General features: G+C 46.9%; 1 protein-coding gene across 3 annotated transcripts in view; it reads right to left on the bottom strand.

Moving 5' to 3' along the window:
- Window positions 1-24,973, bottom strand: part of PLCB1 (phospholipase C beta 1) — a 508,515-nt gene that overhangs the window by 132,755 nt on the left and 350,787 nt on the right. For all 3 annotated transcript variants that reach the window (XM_077314606.1, XM_077314600.1, XM_077314616.1), the window contains 5 exons: window positions 22,792-22,949; window positions 17,543-17,625; window positions 14,027-14,111; window positions 10,328-10,505; window positions 278-348 (listed from right to left, as the gene is read on the bottom strand). In XM_077314606.1, coding sequence (XP_077170721.1) covers window positions 278-348; window positions 10,328-10,505; window positions 14,027-14,111; window positions 17,543-17,625; window positions 22,792-22,949 — 575 coding nt within the window. The remainder of the gene's footprint in view (window positions 1-277; window positions 349-10,327; window positions 10,506-14,026; window positions 14,112-17,542; window positions 17,626-22,791; window positions 22,950-24,973) is intronic.

Below are 24,973 nucleotides of genomic sequence, written 5' to 3'. Positions count from 1 at the left end.
ATTGTAGCTCAAGTCCCCGGAAAGCCCATGGCACAGAAGCTGAGCAGATAAAGGCAACTGGGGATCCTCCACGCTGCAGCCCAGGTCCTCTCAGCCGCTGAATCAGAGCAGCTAGGGAGGCGGGTGGAAACATTGACGTGTACCGCCCGGCCACTAGTCCCTGGCATCCACCAGATGGCAGTCAAGCACTTAGTCATATCGGCAAAAAAATGCAAACTGCACTTTCAGGCATCCTGCCACGGCGACAGTGTGCCCTTGAGAACGACTAGTCCCTTACTTCATCCATGGATGATTTCTTGCCGTCCTCGTCATAGTCGTCGTCGTCGTCACTCTCCGGCTCCGCCTCGCCTGCAACACGTTAAATGGAAGAAGAAAACTTAGAGCAGGACACGAGAAGACAGCTCCGTCCTCCCCCTCCCCACATGCACGCCTTTTTCGCCCAGAGAAGCTTCGTTTCCACGACTATCAGAGCGTCGCTGCTGTGACTCCGGCTGCGGCGTTGCTGAGCATTTTCCAAACCATTTGGGAAGACACGCGGGTACCTGTAAGCAGAAGCTTCGACCCAGAATCAAACTTGGTTGGGCTTAAAAGAGCCGCTGGACGCAAACGTTCTCTTTCAAACCGTTTGCCAACACGCCAAAGAGCCAGGATGATCCCTTTTGACACATTAAAAAGGAGGAGCAACATGATTCTCAGGTTACTCCACCGAACAGGAGTGGCCTCAAAGTGACACGGAGATGGAACAATCTCACCAGAGGAAGCCACACAGAATACGGTTTATACTCGGAATTCTTTTTCATTGACAGCCAGATTCTGAGTCTGGGCTGATTCTGCACTTACTTTGTTTATTCCGTTCTGGATCCTGCTGAATCCAGATTGATTTGAACTCGGGTCTTCCTCTATCCCCCCTCCCTCCCCATTGAAACAGAAAAGTGTTCTGCACGTGGTTAGGGAAGATAAGAAGGAGAGAGGAGAGCCAAGCGCAGCAGGAGCCTCTTCTTGGGAGACAACAGAGGAGGGGGAATAAATCCAAGAGGCAAATCTCTGCCGAGAGAAGTTAGGACTTCTGGAGCCTCTGCTGAGAGAAGTTAGGGCTTTCCCTTTAAGGGATACCTTGCAACCTGGGAACGAGGAAGCCTTTGAACTGACATTCTGGCCAATCAGGGCTTTTCTACAGAATTAGAGACTCAAGTGTGAGACCAGAGAATTGCACCTTTAATCATGCTGATTTTGCAAATATTGAGGGCTATATCCACTCCAGGATATCGCAGGGGAAAGGTAGGATCACTCTGGATCAATCCTGCTTGTTGCAGAAGGAAAATTTAAAGCACCCAGAATCAAAACGGAAATCGCATTCAGTGTAGATTGCAGGGACTGAATCGACCTGGGGCTGGAATAAAAGCTCCGTGCAGATTCAGCCCTGAAAACAGGGACAAACTGATTGCCTCTTTGCAGACCGCGACTTCTACACAAACCCACCTCTTTCTGCCTTACGTGCCTCTGTTGCATGCACTTTGTGCCTCTGTACTCTGTACATGACTGTGGCTGAGACAGGATAATCAAGAACAGTCAAGATGGTCAAACTGACACAAGGACCCAAAAAGAACACAAAGTCTTTAGCTGAAGCTATTCCAAACAAACCATCAGGAGAACAAAGGCATCTTTGATTCATGAAGGCAGAAATCAAAATTAAAAAACCCAGATCGTTAACAGGAGCTGTGGCTCACTGCTGAAGCATGTGTTTGGCATGCAGAAGGTCCCCAGTTCGATCCCCTAAGTCTCCAGTTAAAAGGACTGATCCCCTCTAGGACTGACCGGTTTGTTTGCCTTGCAGTCCAAGGGACTCGCAAGAGTCTTCTCCAGCACCAGAGTTCAAAAGCCTCAATTCTTTGACGCTCGGCCTTCTTAATGGCCTGCAGGGCTTACATCGTGGGAAATGGGGACTTTGAAGACAGAAGGAGAATTGGTGGAAATAAGTACAGCCTTATTTTTTTTTAAAGTAGAGAGCATCACTTCTACCTTTCCATAGAATGTGCAAAGCAGCAATGTTCAGTGGGGCATTCTGATGAAGGGAGTCAAACTATACCAGAATGGAACAGTCTAGGAGGGTGTCTTTGTAATGGGGAAGGACCGGAGACGCCTGCAGCGATTATTCCAGGCATCCTCCTGCTGTTACTGCCCTGTCCACCACCTTTCTACACTGTTTCCAATACAGCTTGTCTCAGGCAGCTGGTTATTCACGTCTTGTGCTGTACGAGAACTTGGCTTTTACTCTCTAGCTCAGGGTGAGCCTGAGTGAGGTTGGCAGGCTGTCAGCGAAGTAAACAAAGCACCAACTTCCAGAGGGCTGCAGCCCATCATCCCGGAGACACCACGACCGACCGATCGACGCTGCTTTCCACACTCCTGACTTCCCGCCCCGCCTTCCTGCTAGAGCAGATGCTTTGAACTAGCTAGACATGGATCTGCCCATGTTACTTCTCGATAAGGGCCATCTCACCCCAAGGGCCAGAAATGCTGCCGACAAGGCGTTTGCCACCAGGCATTAGTCCTAATAAGCGATTCGCAAGAGACAGTAAAACCCCAACCCAGCAGCAGGCAGAGGCCAGCCGGACAACAGCCGCCTCCATATTCACAGCCTTCACTCGCAATTCATCAAGCACTCCCTGAAAGAGAACGTTCTGCATCTCCTCCGACAATTGGTTAGAGAGGATGCCATGTTGCATACCTGGCAGGCAGAGCATGATGCTCCGGGAATGCTAGTTTTTAGCAGTGAAGCAAGGAAGGGTTTGGCTGTTTGGAGACAAGGCCCCCCCCCCCCATGGAGGCGGCTGGGTTAATTTGACCAAACCTTTAAAATGCTTTAAAGGTCCAAAGCAGCTCTTTATTCTTTCTGTTTTGGAGCCTTCGTGGCATCAGGAATAGATACAGGAATCGTTTGGAAGGTCCTGTTTGTGATGTAACCCAAGCCCAAGGGTCTGATGCTATTCTACTTCCTTTGCTGTTAGAAGTATAAAATCATCGCCCACTGGATGTGTGAACTCTTGAAACCAGCCAGGTGCTTAAAAGGGGGAGGGGGGGATCCTGAATTAACAGCCGGCATCCATGCCAGAGAATTTGTTTCCCCAGATACCTACTATGTGCTTGCAATTCCTCTAAAGCAGGGGTAGTCAACCTGTGGTCCTCCAGATGTTCAGGGACTACAATTGTCACTGCAAACGCTGGTAGGGGCTAATGGGAATTGTAGTGCATGAACATCTGGAGGACCACAGGTTGACTACCCCTGCTCTATAGCAAGCGTAGGCTACAGAGCTCCTACATTATCCAACACAATGGAGAGGGGAAAAACCCTGGGATCTGTACCTCCCTCACTTCCAAGTAGGGTTGTGCGTGGTGGCATCCGAATCAGCCGTTCCAGGCTGACACAGTGCAGCGCTGGCAGCGTCGGACTGGAACAGCCGATTTGGACGCTGCCTCCCACAACCCTACTTCCAAGCTGACACCGGGCTGTTGTAATGTCAACTGCTTAAATCTGAACTGCTTAGATTAGAATGTCTGGCAGGGTCTAAGCTTTCGTTTTCATGACAGACTATCATCAGCTGTTATGCCTGACATACCTTAATCACTGTTCAGAGGCAAAGCGACCGCTACTTAAATTGAATGGAGCGTTCCCATTTTCTCTCAAGTTCCATCCATTTACAAGAGGTAGCAGCACCAGGTAGATAAAATAGCCAAAATCATAAAACAGGGTAAAAAACTGAGGATAGGATAAAAACAGTTGCCTTAAAATCAATCCGGGATCTGGTAAGCACCAAAACAATTCACAAAAAACTTACATGCCTCAACCTTCACAAGAAGATCGTGGGCATTTCTGCACATCACTAAAAATAGAGTTACGCCAGCTGAATGGCGTAGCGCTAAATATTATCGCATTTCCAAGCCCCTCCTCACCTGTGTGTAATTTTGCAACAACAGACCTATTTAGCTACTGCTCTGGACTTCTTAACATTAAATACTTTAGAGTTCAGTATGCTGTTTTCTTGCATTTTTTAAATAAGGTCTGGAATTTGTTGTGGTTGGTTGGTGGGTACTGAAAGGGAGAATGATAAATCAGAAGAAGAAGAAGAGTTGGTTCTTATATGCCACTTTTCTCTACCCGAAGGAAGCTCAAAGCGGCTTATAGTCGCCTTCACATTCCTCTCCCCACAACAGACACCCTGTGAGATGGGTGAGGCTGAGAGAGCCCTGATATCACTGCTCGGTCAGAACAGTTTTATCAGTGCCGTGACGATCCCAAGGTCACCCAGCTGGCTGCATGTGGGGGAGTGCAGAATTGAACCTAGTGGGCCAGATTAGAAGTCCGCACTCCTAACCACTACACCAAACTGGCTCTCATTACTTGCACAGCTTCCTATGAACAAGGAAGACTGACTGTACAGACGGTGGCTTTGAAACAATCATCTTAAGTCAACTTTCAAGCACAATGCTAGTGTCAGGATGAAGCCCTTTAGCATTGTCCAAAGAGGCTCCCTTTATCTTGAATGGGGTACTGCTTGATGGAATCACAAAGACCAGCCAACACCCTCAGGAGCCCCAAAGAAATGGCTGAAACCTGAAGGAGGCCTACAACATTAAATGTATCAACAACCTACAGCTGGGTGCCTGAAGAAAACTCAGTCACCAGTCCCATTCATTTGCTTTCTTCTTACTTCCTCCTGTCTCCTCAACACATTCATCTCCCCTCACCCCTTGCCCTCCTCTTCTCTGAACAACACCTACCCAACTCTCTCAGCCTCTCACCATCCTAGTCATCCTTCTCTGTACATGCTCCAACTTGTCAATATCCTTCTCAAACTGCAGCGCCCAGAACTGGACACAATATTCTCAATAGGGTTTGGCGCTTCGGTGCTCGAAGCGGCCATTCGCTCCCGCGGCAGCCAGCGCCACGCCGCAGGGGGGGAGGGGAGCCAGCGGGCATCAGCTCACCGGTGGGTGTGCACCCGCTGGCGCACTGACGCCCCGCCTCCCCTCCCCCCACGGTGTGGCGCTGGCTGTGGCAGGAGCAAAGGGCAGCTTTGGACATTGAAGCACCCAACCCTAATTCCAAATAAGGCCTAACCCATGAGGGTTAGAGTGGTATTAGAATTTCCCTCGCTCTAGATCAGGGGTAGTCAAACTGCGGCCCTCCAGATGTCCATGGACTCCAATTCCCAGGAGCCCCTGCCAGCGAATGCTGGCAGGGGGCTCCTGGGAACTGTAGTCCATGAACATCTGGAGGGCCGCAGTTTGACTACTCCTGCTCTAGATTCTGTGCTCCTCACAATGCAGCCTAATATCATATTGGCCTTCTTAGCTGCTATATTACACTTTTTGGTTCATATTCAACTTATTGTCCACCAGAACTCCTTAAGCCCCTTCTACATTTGGGTAATAAAAATGGGATGCATAGATATAAGATGGGGGATATTTGGCTTGAAGCCCCCATCTGATATTTATGGATCACATTTTTATTACTCAAATGCAATGCTTTACACTTCTCCCTCTTAAAATTCACTTTGTTGGCTATGGCTCAATTTTTCCAATCTTTCCAGGTCTCCTTGAATAGTAGTTCTTTCCTCTGGGGCAGTGGTCCCCAACCTTTTTATCACTGGGGACCGGTCAACGCTTGACAATTTTACTGAGGTCCGGGGGGGGGTGTAGTCTTTTGCCGAGGGATGTCACCGCTGCTGCCTGAGCCCCTGCTCCACTTGCTTTCCTACCGGTGCCCCTGACTTTCCACCACCCACTGGGGGGCGCTGCCAGCAGCAGCTGCGCAGTGCCATGCCAAGGGGGAGCCCCAGCCATGGCGGCCACTGGAGAGCATCAAAGGTGAACTGGCAGCAGAGTGGCAGGGCAGCCCCTGAGGCAGCAGCCGGGGAGGAGGATGAGGAGGAGCCGCAGCCCGGTACTGACTGATCCACAGACCGCTACCAGTCCCCGGACCAGGGGTTGGGGACCACTGCTCTGGGGTATTAGCTACCTCACCCAATTTAGTGTCACCTGCAAATCTGATCAATCTCTATTGACTCATCCAAATCATTAATGAAAATGGTAAACAAAACACTGCTGGTCAGTTCCCTCCAAGATGAAGATGGTCCATTGGTGAGCATCCTTTAGGCCAGGGGTAGTCAACCTGTGGTTCTCCAGATGTTCATGGACTACAATTCCCATGAGCTACTGCCAGCAAACGCTGGCAGGGGCTCATGGGAATTGTAGTCCATGGACGTCTGGAAGACCACTGGTTGACTACCCCTGCTTTAGGCCAATTACAAATCCGTGAATATGTCCTTCTCCATCCGTGTTTTTACTAACTTTCTCAGAAGAATATTGTGGGGGACCTTCTCAAAGGCCTTAATAAAATCAAGATATACCACATCCAACGCATTTCCTGCACCTGCTAAACTAGTCACTCTGTCAAAAAATGAAATAAGACTCGTTTGGCAGGACTTATCTCTGAGAAATCCATGTTGACTTTTATTAAGCACCACATTATCCTCTAAGTGCTTGCAAACCACCTGTTTAATTATCTGCTTCCAAATATTTCCTGGTACCGATGTTAAACTGATTGGGTGGTAGTTGGGGATTTTTTCTCTCTCTCTTAAAAAAATGGGGACCACGTTTGCCATCCTCAAATCCACTGGAAATTGTCCTGCTCCCCAGGACTTCTCAAAAATAATTGCTAAAGCCCCTGAGATTTCTCCCGCCAATTCTTTCAACCCTCTTGGATGTAATTCATCAGGCCCCGGTGATTTAATTTCATTTAGAGCAGCCAATATATTACTGTACAACCTCTTTGTCAATTCCATAATTTATCCCTTCCTCGATATTCCCTAATTCATTTCCTCCCAAGTGGAATATATTATTGCTTATGAAAAAACACTAACAAAGGGAAGAGATCTTCTGGGGAAGTCCTCTCAGACCATTGAAGAGAAGCTTGTTTCTTAGTGAGCCTACCAACTCACACTCAGGGGGATACACCAAAATTGACTGATGTCAGACATTAAAAGGCTTCTAATGAGTGGCATTAAAATGAAAGGTTCTTAAGTAGGGTGTGGATTACGAATATTGCTGTTCTGAGGAACAGAAGAGAGGCTCTGCTGGATCAGACCAGGGAAGGTCCATCTAGTCCAGCATCTAGCTTCATGCAGCTCTGGCGGGCCAACGAGAATATGTAGCTTCCAAGCTGGGTCCTTCCAAGAGGTTTATTACCCCCAGATGCGGAGGTTCCCTTTAGACCAGGGGTAGTCAACCTGTGGTCCTCCAGATGTTCATGGACTACAATTTCCATTATGGAAATTGTAGTCCATCAACATCTGGAGGACCACAGGTTGACTCCCCCTGCTTTAGACATCATCCTCAGGAGCCATTGTATCCATTTCTTTGGCTGGAACACAGAAGAGCCTCCTTTTCCTCCTTGTTCACGGGGGAGGGCAGTGGGATGGAAATAAAACAACATCTGAAGCCCAAGGAAGACTTCACAGGAAGTATTTGACTGAGGAGCAAAGGAGCAAACCTCTTCCGAGCCTCTCAAGTCTTGAAATAATAAGACTCCATAAAAGGAGAGATTTTTTTGTGGGGGAGGGAGGGAGAGGAGAAAAAGATCTTCCCAGGGTAGACTTCAAATATTCTGACTGACAGGGATCTGGTGGCGTGAGGGGTTTCTCAGCAGCACTCTGGGTGTTGATGTTAAAAGACAGTTTTCCTCGACAAGCTTTCGAATGGAAGCTAACAAGTGAGAAACCGAGAAAAAATATTGGTACATGTGACATGAGAAGGATGCTGCTGCCATGGAAACGGACTGCGGGGAACCATGCCTGTGAGCAGTAAACAGACAGGAGCCATGGGGTTTGCCTCCTTTTCTCACAAGATGCTGACGTTCAGCCAGAGGCTACACTGAATTGGAAATAGTGAGGATTTTACTATAGACTGATCCTGCACCATGCAAGGCAACAGGCAGGCAGAGTGCCAAATCCTGCCAATTTTTAGATCAAGCAACATGCAAAAGTCTGTCCTGAGTTCTGACAGAAAGACAAATCGAAGGGAAGATTTCAAGAGTTAACACACAAGAGGGTTGGATGCAACCAGTTTTTCCAATGGTGGAAAAGGGAGAAGGGAGAGGGCTCTGGTGACCACCAAAAATGCCAAGCTGGACATCTTGGGACCAACAAGGACAAAAGACCATGTGGGGTGGATGCTGCGAGGTGTAGAGCAGGAGTAGTCAACCTGTGGTCCTCCAGATGTCCATGGATTACAATTCCCATGAGCCCCTGCCAGCAAATGCTGGCAGGGGCTCATGGGAATTGTAGTCCATGGACATCTGGAGGACCACAGGTTGACTACCCCTGGTGTAGAGGTATTGGCCAAGATGGAGCAAACAAGCAGGGTGAACCCAACCCACAAATATCCCACACTTTGATATAAAATCTCTCCTTTGGATTTTGCACGTGAGTGGGTGCAAAAGGGAAGTCCCACACTGTTCGACACATTTAATAGGAACATAAAACCTGAGAAGAATGGACTGGTTTGATGGACCACACCACGGCTGTCCATTTACAAGACCTGAGCAAGATTTTTAATGACAGGATGCTGGGAGGGTCTTCATTCACTGGTTCAGGCAAGCATCCGGAAGCGTCTACCCAGAATGAGACCTTGTTGATGTGGGACACATCTTATGGTGCTCCTCGTGTAATGGAAATGTAGACAGACGTGATGTCCATAGTCCCGCCCATGAAGCGCACCAGAAGGGCCCAGCCAGAGGCCACAACCGCGGGGGCCGAGGCAGCAGCAGAAGTGCCAGCAAGCAGGAGGGGGGAAAGGAAGGGAGTGTGTGTGTGTGTGTGTTTGGTGGGAGGAAGAGAGGTTGGGAAACCAACAGGTAAAGGGGAAAACAGGATGAGGGAAGCAGAGGGAGTCCCTGTTTGTCTGTGTGTGTGTGTGTGTGTGTGTTTGTTTGCGGGGGAGGGTGGGGAAAGGAACCAAAGAGGAGGTTGGGAGACCAACAGGTAAGGGGGGAAGGGAAAGTAGTCTATGTGTGTGTGTGTTTGTGAGGGAGGGAGGGGCCCCCAGAACAGGTGTGTTTCCAACATCCCCTCTGAGAGTCTGGGTGTCAGGGGCACCTTTTTTGCCTTAAAGGTGCCACTAGATCCAAAGCTTCTTCTATTAATTCACAGGATCACCGTACGTTGGAAACAACAGGCATGGTATGTGCTAGGTGCCATCAAGTTGCTTCCAACTTACACTGACCCTGTTTTGGCTGCAAACCCTAAACCCAACAAACAGACTCTGCTGTTCCCTGGGCTCGGGAGAGAAGAGGGGGCTGGGGAGAAAAGGCTGGGGAGAGAAGAGGGGGCAGATCCTCTTGGACTGTACCCTGCCCAAGGTTCAAGGTTCAAGGTCAGTTCCACTCAAGTCAAGTCTTTATTATTACGGTACTAGACCAGCAGTCAAATTACAAGGTACATAAAAACATCTGGCATTAACAAGATAAAAGAATCATTGATAACTGAAATATTATAAAAGGTAAAAACATTCCAGCTATAAGAATCATTCTGGTTTTAAAACTCACAAGCATTATCTCAAGCAGTTGAGACTATCTCTACCACTCAGTTCCACTCAATGCATTTAACAGTACTTAAGAGTAATAAGCACAGCCCCACCTGCTCACCAAATGCCCACAGGATCGTTCTTGAGAGACTTCATCCCTCTGTATCCTGTTCAGGCTCACCTAAGACCCATTATGCACGGGGGAAATAACGCACATTCGGGGTGGAATGGCGGCGATTAAAATCACCGATAACGCACGGAGCTGACTGCAACCGGCCGCAGCTTGGGTGCATGCCGCCGAAAAAGCCGCGTCAGTGAAACGCAGAAGAAAGTGCAGCTTCCGGGTGACCGGGGCGCAACCAGAAGCGGCGCCCAGATCGCCCCGTGCATAACCGGTGTGCGTCGCGTCTTCCCCCTCCGCGTTTTCCATGTGACCCGAAATCGCCGTTTCGGTGGCTGTGCATAATGGGCCTAAGAGTGGTGCTTGGCCTTATTTACTTCTTATAATGTCGTTCGCTATATAGCTGCTTCCTCTGGTACTTCCTCCGCAATATCATTCCAATGTGGCTCGCATGCACGGACATCTGTTCATTGGCCAATGGCAACTATGCATCAGGTCCTCCCACCCCACCCTGTCAGCACTTCTCCTTCTTTCCGGGCTTCCTGCATCCTGGCTGAGATGCCCCCTGCAAGACCTTGAGGGTCCCCTGCTGGTGTATAGCTTGTTTCTTATGCAGACTTTTACCTGCTCCAGGAGACGACGGCTCAAATCCACTTGAAGCATCGCTGCACGCGTTCGAGGCCTGTTCCGCGAGCTTCTTCTTCGCACTCCCGTCTGCAGACTTGTGGGACTTTTTTTTATTCTTCACGAGGATTTTGTACATCAGGTCAGCCGGACTTGGAAGGGGAACGCCACGTTCAAGCTGACAAAATATGGGACAAAATATGGGCAGTCAAGATTGCACAGTATTGTTTTTAATGCCGTTAACACCTAATTTTTGCTCAGAAAGGCTGAGCATAAGCCCAAAGAAAGAAGATTGGGGAGCAAAATTTGTAGGAGGCAGGCACTTATGTAAATCAACTTGTCTGCTATACTGCTAAAGGTCTGATAAATTTGGAGAATGGAATGCTTTTCTAGAATGAGAAATTAATTTTGAGCTCGTATCATGGATGTTTAATAATAGCTTTGTAGTTAGTATTTCAAAATTATGTCTGTATTTGTTTTATTTCTAAAGTCACCTATCTGTTATCAGATGTCAACCCCTATATTTCATATAGGGTGGCATTTTTCGCTCTGGCCGCCAGGAAGATCCAAGCCAAAGCTTATATATATATATACTAGTAATCAAGCCCGCTGTACTAACAATACAGCGGGCGCTAGATCATGGTCTCGCGGCCGGCAAGTTTGCAGGCCGCCGGCACGAGGGACATGGGGGCCTGACGCGGCGAGAGGCGCTTCACGCCTCCCGACGTGTCAGGCCACCGGCAAGGGAGCAACTGCGAACCACACGGCAGGGCGGGAATCGGAGAGGCCAGTTGGCTTCATGCCTGCAGATTGGCCCCGCCGATGGTCTGTCCGGAGGAAGGGGCCAATCGGCACCCTTCCTCATCCCGGATAGAGCCCGCCCTAACTCCTCCCCCTAAGCCCTTACGGCGCCGCGAGCAGGGTTAGGATATTGTAACTCAGTAGCCCTCACAAGAGCCTCTTGTGGCGCAGAGTGGTAAGGCAGCCGCCTGAAAGCTTTGCTCATGAGGTTGGGAGTTCGATCCCAGCAGCCGGCTCAAGGTTGACTCAGCCTTCCATCCTTCCGAGGTCGGTAAAATGAGTACCCAGCTTGCTGCTGGGGGGTAAACGGTCATGACTGGGGAAGGCACTGGCAAACCACCCCGTATTGAGTCTGCCATGAAAATGCTAGAGGGCGTCACCCCAAGGGTCAGACATGACTCGGTGCTTGCACAGGGGATACCTTTACCTTTACCTTTAGCCCTCATTTACAATTTTATGTACGCAATATTGGAGAAATACTGTATTATTCGCGTTTGTACCATATTGTTTTTAATTATGTTTTGTAATGGCCTTTGGCTATATACAATAAATGTTATTGTATCGTATCGTTTTATTTCTATTTTTTATCATCAATAAAAATAAAAAGAGCACCCCGTAAACAATATTTGTCTTTCCCCCCCTGAGCACCCCTTCTTCTAATAGCACAATTCATCTAATGAGATGTATACCTACGTAATTATGGTTCCTTTGGATAGGGCCAAGAGAAACAGCATAGCCCTATTATTTATTTATTTAGTAGCCCGAAAGCCCATCACATCCAGGAATGCAACAGGAGCTAGCGGTGGCCCCCCCAAAGGCGGCACTGGTGCCATCCTACCTGTGTGCACCACTGGAAGCTCAGTTGAAGTCCCCACAGCTGGCCAGCTTGCAGTGCGAAGTGGCATCCGGGTGAAGAGGCGGGCTTGGCCAGGGGGCTGCAAAAGCGCCTTCCTTGGTGGCAAGGGAGCATGTGGCTGTTAGGCTGTGTGTGTGCCTCATTGCAGGCTTCAGGGGGCGGGTGCTCCACGGGTCAGCCCAATCCAGGTGCACCCTGCTTTGCTGGGCACGCCCGGATTGGCCTGTGAAGCCAGAAGCGATGTCCAGACAGCCTGATGAGTCCCGGACACCGCCCTACCCACAATGGCTCTTCCAAAATATATAATGGTCCAGCCATCTCATGGTGGTTCCCCAATATAAATATCAGTAAAAATTTACAGATATATAAAACCTCATTACAATCGATGGCGCCATAATCAAAGTCCTAACTCCCCTGCAGACCCATTGTTCTGTTGCTCCTAGTCGTTGGTTCTCCATAGATGGCCCTAGGCGATGTTAGCCTGGGGTAGCCCATATTGGAAAAGGCGGGGAGGGATCCATAGATTGAAGATTCCAGTCTCTGACCTGGCTTCAACCAAACATCTGGCGAAAGAGCTCCATCTTGCAGGCCCTGTGGAACCAAGAGCTCATTCCCCCAGGTTGGGGCCAGGCGAATATCCCAGGGTCCTGGGATATTTGTGGGAGTACAGGGGGAATCGCCCTCCCATGAAATATTTCTTCTTTTAAGTTTAAAAAGACAAGGTGGGCATTCTGCTATGCAATACGAGAGGCCCCTAAAAGGAGACCCACTCCTCCACAGGTCAACAGCAGGGCTTCCTTTGTTTCACAGAGGTAGTGTGCCTTCTGTTGTCCTGTTGTCCTGATTTTTCACCTCTCCCTCCTACCCTCCTGACACACCTCCTTACTGCCTGAGTATCAGGTTGCTTACAGCCTCACCTTGCAGAGGTAAAAGAAGGCATGGGGCAGAAATTGCATGAAAGCCACAGAGGAAAAAAGAAGAGAGAATCTACCTTGAATGACATCCTAGCTATATACATATCATTACTGATTCTTTGTGTAAACTTTTTCCCTAGCAAAATAAATTATTTTAAAATTATTCACCACAAAACTTGTGTTTTCTGTTTTACTCCTTTTTTTCCAGTGGAAAAAAATTAAGTTACATGTGCTAACATAGCATAGGGTACAGCATGCCTTCAAGTACTGGATATATTTGTTTTGCTTGTAAAAAGCAAAGACATTTAGAAGAAGAAGAAGAAGAAGAAGAAGAAGAAGAAGAAGAAGAGTTGGTTATTATGTGCCGCTTTTCCCTATCCGAAGGAGGCTCAAAGCGGCTTACAGTCGCCTTCCCATTCCTCTCCCCACAACAGACCCCCTGTGAGGTGGGTGAGGCTGAGAGAGCGCTGATATCACTGCTTGGTCAGAACAGTTTTATCAGTGCCGTGGGGAGCCCAAGGTCACCCAGCTGGCTGCATGTGGGGGAGCGCAGAATCGAACCCGGCATGCCAGATTAGAAGTCCGCACTCCTAACCACTACATCAAACTGGCTCTCTATGCTTTAAAATTCCATAAATATATAAAGTATGGTAATTTTATATGCTGATTAATATTCATTTTATGTTCTTAAGGCAGCAGAATTAGTTTAGGTTTGATAAGACAGAAGTACTACATATAAATTGACTTTCCCCAACATTTCTGTTTGATTGCCTGGCTTCAAATTTTCAGAGATTTTACAACTGCATTTCTGTCCCATGTTAAATCAGTTGTGTGTGTGTGTTGTTGTTGTTTTTTTTGGGGGGGGGGGGGTAAAGCAACAAGTAGCCACACCATAGAAGTGGTCAAGGAAGGTGTACTATAAATCTTGATATCGAATTGTTTTGTTTCATTTTTTGTAACCAATTGTTCTCTCTGGCAATTAGAAACACCCTCAAATCCCATTACAAAATTGTTTTAAAAGTTATGTAGGAGACAGCATGTGGAAAACAGTGGAAAAGTCAAAGTTGCATTTTTAATACACTCTTTTATTTTTAATTAGATTCGATGAGCCAAACAAAACCAACTTACCGGGTATTTTTCCAGTGGCTCAATCAGCAACGTATCGCCAAATATTAATCTGCAATATTCCGCCATTTTTGCCTGCTGTTTAGGACTGGTAAGGGGGAGAAAAAGCACAGAATTAAACAAGGCTTACTCATAATACACGAAATGCCAATAATGGAAAAATCTCATATTCTTTAACTTGATAAAGAGGTATAATTTTCTGATCCTGTCACTGCAAATTGTTCTCCTTGATCCAGAGCCATTATGCTATTTATGGTCCCTGAGCATTCGTGGGGGGAACAGAACAAAAAAGCAAGCGTGCGTCAACTGCCCAGAGCTGTAAAGAATGGGCGGTATAAAAAATCCAAATAAATAAATAAAAGAAATAAAGCTCAGAGAAGCTCTTGCCTATGCTAAGCCAATGAGGGGACATGAACGGCATGGCTGCATGCAGATAAAAAAGAGGCCTTCTGACATACCCCACTCCGGTATTCCTCATTCACACAGAGGTTTGCAATCCCTGTTTTTAGCTTTCACAGTTCTTTGTTGTTTCTTGCTACCCTGGTCAAGAGTCATCACAGCCGACTTACAGAGACTCTGTCGGGTTTTCAAGGCGAAGAGATATCCAGAGGTGGCTTTGCCATGGCCTGCCTCTGTACGGAACCCTGCCCTTCCGCTGTGGTCTCCCATCCAAGGACTAAATAGGCTCCGCTAGGCTTGTGAGATCTGATGAGACCAAGCTAGCCTTGGCCATCCAGATGAAGAGGTTGAAAATAGCAGAGAGTCACTATAGAATGTGATTATTGCTGGAGGCAGGGAGGGCACGGAACAGCAGAGGCATGGCAGAGTAGGCCTGACTCTCCTCTCACTGCTATCTAGTGTCTGGGAGGGTAGGGACTAGGGGACGCCCAGCTGGTCAAGAAGCGTCACTGCCACAAGCCCTAAGACTGTGCTACGGCTGAGCAGGCCTGACTCTCCTCCCCCCACCCCACTGTCTAGTGGATGGAAGGGCCGGATGCCCAGCCAAACGTGGGCTAAAGATGTTGGACAATTGCCCACTCTCCTATCATGGGAGAGAAAGAGGGGACTATGAAGAAGTTTTTCATACCCTGCTTTCCACTCATCTCATATCTTACAATCACCTTCCCTTCCTCTCCACAAAACAAGCACCCTGTGAGGCAGGTGAGACTGAGAGAGCTCTGATGTTACCGCTCTGTGAGAGCAGGACTACCAGGGCTGGGATGAACCCAAAGTTACCTAGCTAGCTAGGTGTGGAGAAGCGGGGAATCAAACCTGGCTGGCCAGATTAGACACCACCACTCTTAACCACGATACCATGGTCTGTTGTGGTTGGTTGGTGGGTACTGAAAAGCTGATAAATCAGATGGTGTTAGGCCTCAGCCACAGGCCTGGTGGAAGAACTCTGTCTTCCAAGCCCCGCAGAATTGTCTGAGCTTTCCACCAGGCCAGAGCCAGGCCAGTTTGACCGCTTTGGAGCTGGGGATCCTAAGCTAATTCTGCTGGCTGGATCTTAATGCCAAGCTTAATGCTTACACCAGTCTTTTTTGATGTGGAACACATCTTCTGTTGCACCCCCTTGGACAGAAATGGATATGGACGTGATGTCCGTACTCCCACTCCACGAAGCACACCAGAAGAGATAGGGAGGCAGCCGGCAGAGGAATATGAGGCAGTGGCCATGTCACTGGAGGGGACTAAGGCCAGAGCTGTGCCACCACCAGAGGCCCTGGTGGAGCTGGCAGAGACCCAAAGGATTCTGATGAAGAGGGCAGACCTCCACAAGAGGGAAAGAGGAAGAAGGGAGGAGGGAGGAGTCTGTGTGTGTTTGTGTGTCTGAGAGAGAGGGACGGAGAGGGACCAGGGAGGAGGTTGGAGAGTGAAGAGGGAAGGAGGCAGAGAGGAGGGGGAAGTGGGGGGAAGGTGTCTGTGTGTGCATGTGTGTGTTTGATTGAGAGAGAGGGAGGGGAAGGAACCAGGGAAGAGGTTGGGAAGGCAAGGAGGGAGAAAGGAGGGGAAGTGAGAAGTGGCGAGGAAGGTGTCTGTGTGTGTGTGTGAGTCTGTTTGAGAGAGGGGAATGGGGAAGGGACCAGGGAGGAGGTTGGGGAGGCAAGAGGGAAGGAGGGGGAGATGAGGGGGAAGTGGGGGGGAAGGAGTCTGTGTGTGCATACGTGTGTGTGTGTGTGAGAGAGAGAGAGAGAGAAGGGGGCCAGGACCAAGGAGCCCCGGTGCAAGTATGTGTTTTTAATTGTAGGCAGAGGAGGGCTGTCACGTAAAATGTAATTTGGCTGACAGTGAATTATATTGCTTTGTTTGTTTGTTTACCGATCAAATAAGAGTGAACATCGGTACCATAAGAAAATCTCCCGGAGAAAGCAGCTTCAGTCATAGCAGCTTCAGTCATAGTTTCTGACTTGTGGGTAGGAAAGCAGACATTTCATGTGACAGGAAGCACTCTCCTCAAACATGGCAAATTCGTTGAACGAGGCAAAGTGCAACTTCACAGCATTTGGGCTGGCCTTCCTCTTGTTCCCAGTCCTCTGAATCCCAGGTTGGATATTCAGTGCTAAGAGCATCTTTCCAAACCACGAATTAAGCCTGTCAATCAAAATGCTGCTCCTACTGATGGTGACTCAGAATTAAGACACACCTATTGATTATCAAAGGGAAAGGTAGTCCCAGGTTGAACACACTTGCTCTGCCTGGCAATGCGTACAACCGATTCCACTCTTCCTTTCAAGGTATGCTAGAAGAAGGAGGCCCCAGCATATATATGTAGAGCTTGGCTCCCAGGAGCATGCTGCTTGGCCCCCTGCCTAAGCAACTGAGGCCCTACCAGCAATTCTGGGGCCAGTAAAGGTAAAGGTAACCCCTGTGCAAGCACCGGGTCATGTCTGACCCTTGGGGTGACGCCCTCTAGCGTTTTCATGGCAGACTCAATATGGGGTGGTTTGCCAGTGCCTTCCCCAGTCATTCCCGTTTACCTCCCCAGCAAGCTGGGTACTCATTTCACCGACCTCGGAAGGATGGAAGGCTGAGTCAACCTTGAGCCGGCTGCTGGGATTGAACTCCCAGCCTCATGATCAGAGCTTCAGACAGCATGTCTGCTGCCTTACCACTCTGTGCCACAAGAGACTCCTCTGGGGCCAGTAGGGAGGCAGAAAGGAAGAAGGGTGGCTGATACTTGTCATCACCTGACCTCCAGACCTGCCCAGCTGCCAACTAAATCCAAGGTGAATATCAGAGATGCTAGCAGGCCTGCTGAGTCTTTGTTTGCGTTGTGCACACCTGAGAACACACATGACCCTTGTTCCGGCCCCCACCTGCCACCATTTTGTTTGCCTGCAATTCAACGCCTTCACGTCTTTTTCCGTGCTTGTGCCGAAACTGTTCCCTCCCTCTGAGGCCTGACTTTGAAGCTTTAACTACATGCCTCTGCCTTGAATAAATCATCATCAATATGCCATACTTTGAAGCGACTTATTGAAATTTAATATTGATGGAAATGCTTCAATTACTTACGAATCAACATGATTTTCAAATGAAAGGAGGATGGGGAAAGGTGATGTCTTGAATGCACATTCAGCAATAGCTTCTATTACTTCCTAGGAGAAACAGAAGAAAACCAAAACAGTCACTGGAAGATTGATTTCCTTACAGAGTATGTGCTCTTTCGATTTTTTACAATTTTTTTCTTTCTGGCAAAGATGGACTACTGGGTATGGACGTAACATATACCGGGCATATGGACATAACAAATCACATTACAGAACAGACTGATAATCACGTCATAGAAGACATTTTAAAGGGATACTTATATAGGTTTGCTTTTATATTTAGAAGAAGAAGAGTTGGTTCTTATATACTGCTTTTCTTTCCCCGAAGGAGGCTCAAAGCGGCTCCTTTCCTCTCTCCACAAAAGACACCCTGTGAGGTGGGTGAGGCTGAGAGAGCCCTGATATCACTGCTCGGTCAGAACAGTTTTATCACTGCTGTGGTGAGCCCAAGGTCACCCAGCTGGTTGCATGTGGGGGAGTGCAGAATCCAACCTGGCATGCCAGATTAGAGGTCCGCACAGCTAACCACTACACCAAGCTGGTTCTAATATGTGACCCATATTTAAAAAAAATGATTACCACGGGACATATTTAACATGCCCAATTTCTTGCCTGGGAAAGGAATTCCTACAAAACATTGTGTATTATAATAGAACAACTGAAGCTACTGAGAGAAAATTCCAAAGCAGAGGGGAAACAGGAAGAGACCAAGTTGGCAGTCAATACCTAACAGAGTGAGGTAAACTTTCATTAACTTGCTTTTGCTACCGATCCTCCTCAATCAAGGCAAAGAGAAAAGACTAAGTTACATAAATACTCAAAATCTGACAGGAAAATTAGCTGAACGCACCACATTAAATGCACTTGTCTAGACAAAATCCCCCCCAGCTATTAACTTATATTTAACATGGAAATGTCACAAGGTTAGAAAAACGTCAACTTTCCGGATTCTTCGAAGTCAAAAGTGAACAAAAGAAGTTTAGGTGAGCCAAATTGTAACATCATGACAACATCATGGTTCCATCTCCACAGGCTTGAATCTGAGGCAGTCAGATGAGAGCTGGCACAAATCTGGATCAGAGACATGGGCACTGTGCCCTCATTAAGACTCTGCCCTCCGTGGCCAGTGAGGACTCAAAACTGATTCGCCCTCTCTCTAAAATGTTACTTCAGGAAAACGTCCTTGCTTCTTTACTAGGCAGTGATAACCATATTTTAAAATCAGAGTCCAGTAGCACCTTTAAGACCAACAAAGATTTATTTAAGGCGTGAGCTTTCGAGTGCATGCACTCGAAAGCTCACACCTTAAATAAATCTTTGTTGGTCTTAAAGGCGCTACTGGACTCTGATTTTATTGTGCTACTTCAGACCAACATGGCTACCCATTTGAATATATCATATTTTTTAAAAAATTAGCGACAACCACTGTGACGAACAGTGACAATGTTTGTTTTTTTTTCTTCGTTACATTCATGCCGGCATCCTTGGTACCACCTCAAAATCACAAGATATCATAGACCAGCAACTCTGACACAACTCTCATTCATCCCATGTGGTAACAACAGTTTCTTATCTATACAAACCCCAGTTTGTTCCAAGTAAAAATGCCACATGCAACATAATCAAATTTTGAATGGCTGCTACTTATATCAAGTAAGTAAAAATATCAAGTAAGTAAAAAAAATAATTGTTAGACAAACACATCACTTGGTTATTTGATCCAGCAATAAAATGCACTTGACTTATTCCACAAGGGGCCACATACGATTCACAGCATTATCAGAAGTGGCAATGTGTCAGCTCTCAGAACAAAGTTTGAGCTGATTGGTACCTTTAAGACCAACCGCATTTTATTCTGAGTATAAGCTTTCCTGTGTAAACTGCCCTGATCCTTTGGGGAAGGAAGGAAGGAAGGAAGGAAGATGCATTGTCCAGAATAGTGGAAGGAAGGAAGGAAGGAAGGAAGGAAGGAAGGAAGGAAGGAAGGAAGGAAGGAAGGAAGGAAGGAAGGAAGATGCATTGTCCAGAATAGTGGAAGGAAGGAAGGAAGGAAGGAAGGAAGGAAGGAAGGAAGGAAGGAAGGAAGGAAGGAAGGAAGGAAGGAAGGAAGGAAGGAAGATGCATTGTCCAGAATAGTGGAAGGAAGGAAGGAAGGAAGGAAGGAAGGAAGGAAGGAAGGAAGGAAGGAAGGAAGGAAGGAAGGAAGGAAGGAAGGAAGATGCATTGTCCAGAATAGTGGAAGGAAGGAAGGAAGGAAGGAAGGAAGGAAGGAAGGAAGGAAGGAAGGAAGGAAGGAAGGAAGGAAGGAAGGAAGGAAGGAAGGAAGGAAGGAAGGAAGGAAGGAAGGAAATTTGATAGTAAGATCAGTGTTACAATTGATTTTTGTTTAGGATTGCCAGTTCGAGATTAGGAAATTCCAGAACGTTGGTGTGGGGGGCTGCTTGGGAAGGAGGGACCTCAATGGGATATAACGCCAGACATTCCGCACAAAAGCATTTTGTCCATTTTCTCTGGAGGACCAGCTCTGTCATCTGGAAATCAGTTGTAATACCAGCAGATCCCCAGGCTGCCCTTGGAGGTGAGCCACCATATATTTGTGTGTATAAACAGCATGAAAGGAACACATGCAGTGAAAAAACTAGCAAAGCAAACAAGATGGGAAGAACACCACTCACAATGAATATGTACAAAACACTTCAAATGGCACACTGGTACATTCCTAGTTCAGACCACTCCAAAAGCTTTTAGCATGTCCAATTTAAGGGGGTTTTCACAACCATGAAGGTTTAAAATGTTCACTCCTAAGACAACATAATAGAGAAGGGGATTTCTCCAAGCACAGTTGTATCAATTGAGAAAGGTAGCCATGGAATAGCTATACAGCATCATTTTGTTGTTTGAAGTGGAAAATGAAGCCTAGAAGCCTGTCTTCTCACTAGGGCCTATTCTGCACACACTAGAGAATGCACTTTCAATGCACTTTAGAAGTAGATTTTCCTGTTCTGCACAGGACCGTTTATGCACTGGAGGTTTTATGCCAAGCTGCAGGCTGAAGTTGCCCCACCTCTTCCTGCACCCGCATGGGGGAGCATTTGGCCTGGGGTGCATCATCTGCCCCAGAGTTGTGCTCCTGTACGGGAGCTGCTGTCGTGAAGTTTCCAGTGCATAAACGGTCCAGGAAAACCCAGCTGCCAAAGCACATTGAAAGTGCATTATCCTATGTGTGCGGAATGGGCCTAGATTAAAAAATACAATTAACACACAACCTTAAAAAATTACTCTCAGGAAACAAGAATCAAGAAGTATCATTATCAGCTGCAATTGCCACAAAGGAAGGGAGTATGAGAAGGACCGGGATGATGCAAGTTAAGGCGACTCATTTTGCTCTAACAGTTTCTGTCCCATTGTCTCAGGACTTTAGACAAAGTGGTGAATAAGTAAAGCCTGGAAATTTAATTAAAAAATTTTTTTCACCTACTATGTACTTTAGCAAATCCTCGATTAGCAAATAACAGCCTCCTATTGCAATGCACTAAAAAACACGCTAACGATTTTGCAAACAAAGCACCAAAAATACATACATGTTGCATCTCTCTATAATGAGGGTGCTAATCCTGCAGCGCTATATGCCACACTGAACATCCCAGGATCCAGTTCACAAAACTGCCCTGTGAGATGCTGCAATAAGGCAGTCATACTACCAAAGAAGGTTTCTGTGGGTTCCGTGGACAGCAAAACTCACAGACAAGGAAATACTACAGTTCATACAAACTGAAAGGCAAAATCACAAAACTCTGACTCATTTACTTTCACCATATCATGCATTCCAACTCAATGAAAAAAAGAAATTATGCTAGGATTGGTCAGTGGATAAAGGAAACAAGGCCAACTAAGGGTGTGGTGGTTGGATGCAAGATTGATCCAGAAGCTGAAGCGCCCAACCCTACCTACCACCCAGGGAAGGAACAGACCCAAAAATAAAACAAACTGCCCCCACTGTTCTGCAACCTATATACTCTCACACACTGTCCTCATACACTGTAAAAAAGAACACTCACCAGTAACTGGCTATTTCACCTTATCCCTGCCTAGCTGGGGGGGGGGGGTAATCTTCTAGGGAAAGAAGAATTCTTAGGCTAGATTCCAAAAAGCAGGATAGTTCTGAGAGGGAGTGGGGATTTAGAGCTATGAAAATAGGCTTAAACAGAGGTCTAATTTTTGTTTGATATAGGCTAGCCAGTTGGAAGATTTAGATTCCACAAGCATTTGATAAGTGAGATTATCCAGATCCAAATTGTAGTGTAGCTACAACCAATATTTAATAGTTATTAGCCACATTGTTATTTCGAATAGACCGTAGTCAGATTTCATGCATGGGGCTACATGTGGTACAGTTTGACAGTCCTAATTTTTTTGTTGTAATTTGGATTGAGTGCGTTCTACAGATTGGACCAATCTATAGCAGAATTCTTTATAATGGTTGCGCACTTATTTTGGCATTAAATATTTTTGGAACAACAGGGACATATTGGTTTGCTCTGTTAAAGAGAATGGCCCAGGATTCATTACACTGGAAATTTATACCTAGGTACTTAAGTCCATGACCTGTTATAATTTATTACCATTATAATTTCCCAGATGTGGGACTTCTAGGTTCTCAAGAATACAAGGATTTTTGATTCCTCATACTTCATTTCCAACCTATTAGCCACACAAAACTCAGAAAAAAAACATTTCAGAAGGTGTTTCAGACTCACCTGGGAATGGGACAATAAAACAACATCATCGGCATAAAACAATAACGGTACCTGAACAGAGCCAAGTCTTGGGCTATGGCCATCTACTCATAACAAGGTTGAAGCAAGATCATTTAGGAATAGGTTGAATAAGAAAGGGGCAGTTTAGCTTTCTTTCCAGAGAGGATATAATTTGACATCTCATAGAGGTATGAACTTTTTTTATAAAGAACAACAAGCTCTTCTTAATATTTATTTTGGATAGTTTATCCTAGAGAATTCCCATGGTATGGAGTCAAAGACTCCTTTAAGGTCTAGGAAAGCAGAGGAAAGTTTGGTCCTTGCTTTCTTGGTGTATTTATTAACAAGGCGGGATGACACAATGGTCCAAGTTAGTTTTAATTTGGCAGAACCCCACCTTCTCTGGCCCCATGCTCTTCTGTCACATAGCAGCTGAAGCCATCCCCTACAAATATACCTTAAATGATATTTCAGTTGTCATGGTAAACCCATGGGTGATGACAGGCTCTTCTTCAGCCGTTCGGCCTTTCCAGCAGTCCAGCTCAACGCAGCGGCAGCCAGACAACAGCACTTGGCGATACATCTCTACGGAAGAGTTCCCAGCCAGCTGGCCAGCTGCAAAGACAAGGCACATGAAAGAAGACATGTTACATGTGGTTTGATGCGCACTCCCTAACAAGAGTGGAGACAAAGATGACCCAGCTTTGGTCAATGACAAGACCCAAGGTGACAAATCCATTGTAAAGGTATCCATCATTTATGGAGTGTGAGTTGGTATGGGACAGTTCTACTCTTGCCTCCAGTCCAAATATATTGTGGAAATAATTTCTAAAATAAGTAAAGAAAATTACTTGGATATAAAAGAAAAATGTATGCCTAATTCACATTATTATGTACATGTTTGTAAATAGTTAAGGCAGATTTGTGACATCTATTATGGAGGTTTTTTGGTGACAACTACTAATCAATAGGCTGAGAGATTTGGCAGAGGTTAGGCAGTCTGTAGCAAACACCAGCCACTATACTCTTTGTTATCCCTCCCTTATCTTCACCCAGATACTTTCCACTGGAGTGTCATTCTCTTCCTCTAGTGTCTCTTGTGGGATGGCAGGTGAATTTCCTACAGGCCAGGCTGGATTTTGGAGTTTTAGTGGGGGCATGAAATTGGGGTCACCGTGGGAAGGCAGGTAGTTGTGAGTTCCCGCATTGCACAGTGGATTGGAATAGATGACCCTGGAGGTCCTTTCCAACTGTATGATTCTAAGCCCTCTCCTCAGATACAGCACCATTCCACCTCCGCTTTGACATTTCCTGTTTCTTTTGAACAACTCATATCCATCCACTATTGCATTCCTGTCATGGGACTCATTCCACTAAGCCTCTGTAATGCCTACTAAATCACATCTCTTTGCCTGCATAAAAAAGCTCAAACTCATCCTTTTTTATTGCCCGTGCATTGGGTGTTGGCACCTTAAGCCTACTGGAACCAAGGGTAAGAGGCTTCAGGTGCCAGCACCCAATGGAACCATTTGATCTGTCCTTCCCAAATTTGTTCTCCTACATTAGAATCCCTGTGTTGGATGTCTCCTTCCCCTTGTGACTTCAGTTTGAAGCTCTCCTGATGAATCTCCCCAGATTTCGACCCATTATGCACGGGGGAAATAACGCACATTCGGGGTGGAATGGCGGCGACTAAAATCACCGATAACGCACGGAGCCGGCTGCAACCGTCTGCAGCTTCGGTGCATGCCGCCGAAAAAGCCGCGTCAGTGAAACGCGGAAGAAAGCGCAGCTTCTGGGTGACCGGGGCGCAACCAGAAGCGGCGCCCGGATCGCCGCGTGCATAATCGGTTACTCTGGGTTTTGCCGCCGCCGCGCTCCGCCCCGTGCATAACCGGTGTGCATCGCGTCTTCCCCCTCCGCGTTTTCCATGTGACCCGAAATCGCCGTTTCGGCGGCCGTGCATAATGGGCCTTCTGCCAAACACATTCTTCCCCAACTTGGATAAGTAAAGTCCATCATGTGTTAGTAGTCCTTCTTCTAGAAAACCTATTGCATAATCCCAGAATCCAAATCCTACTTGCTGGCACCACCAATGACCCCGTGGTTCACCTTTATTATCTTCAATTTCTGACTTGTTTCTCTTCCCCTGACAGGCAGGATCAAAGAGAAAAGCACTTGAGCCCCCATTCATTTCAGCTGCTTCCCAAGATCTTTATAGTCAGCCTTAATACATGGCCATGCTGTTCATTCCCATGTGGACCATCACAAACAGGTAGTGATCCATAGGTTTTATCCATGTTGGCATCTGGTCCATAATATCTTTAATCTTTGCCCCTTTCAAGCAAGACACCACTCAGACTATGGGGTCAGGTCTAGCCACATGCTGTTCTGTGCCCCTCAGCAGAGAGTCACCGATGACCAACACTTTCCTTTTTCTTCGAATGACATTTCCTCATCCCCATGCCCTCTTCATTCCATCCTTGAATTTGTTTTGGTTCCTCCTCTGCCCTTGATGCTTCCATCTCTTCTGCAAAAGCTTGAAATCTATTTTTGAACTCCAGTGGTTTATTTCCTCTGCAAGGGCTTGAAATCTATTCTTAAACTCCAATGGTTCTGGGTTCCATCTCACTAGACAC

Source organism: Paroedura picta, chromosome 1 (genome assembly GCF_049243985.1).
Source record: "Paroedura picta isolate Pp20150507F chromosome 1, Ppicta_v3.0, whole genome shotgun sequence".
In the NCBI taxonomy this organism is placed as follows: domain Eukaryota; kingdom Metazoa; phylum Chordata; class Lepidosauria; order Squamata; family Gekkonidae; genus Paroedura; species Paroedura picta.
Note: the sequence above shows the minus strand (reverse complement) of the source record. Positions and strands in the feature narration are given on the sequence as shown.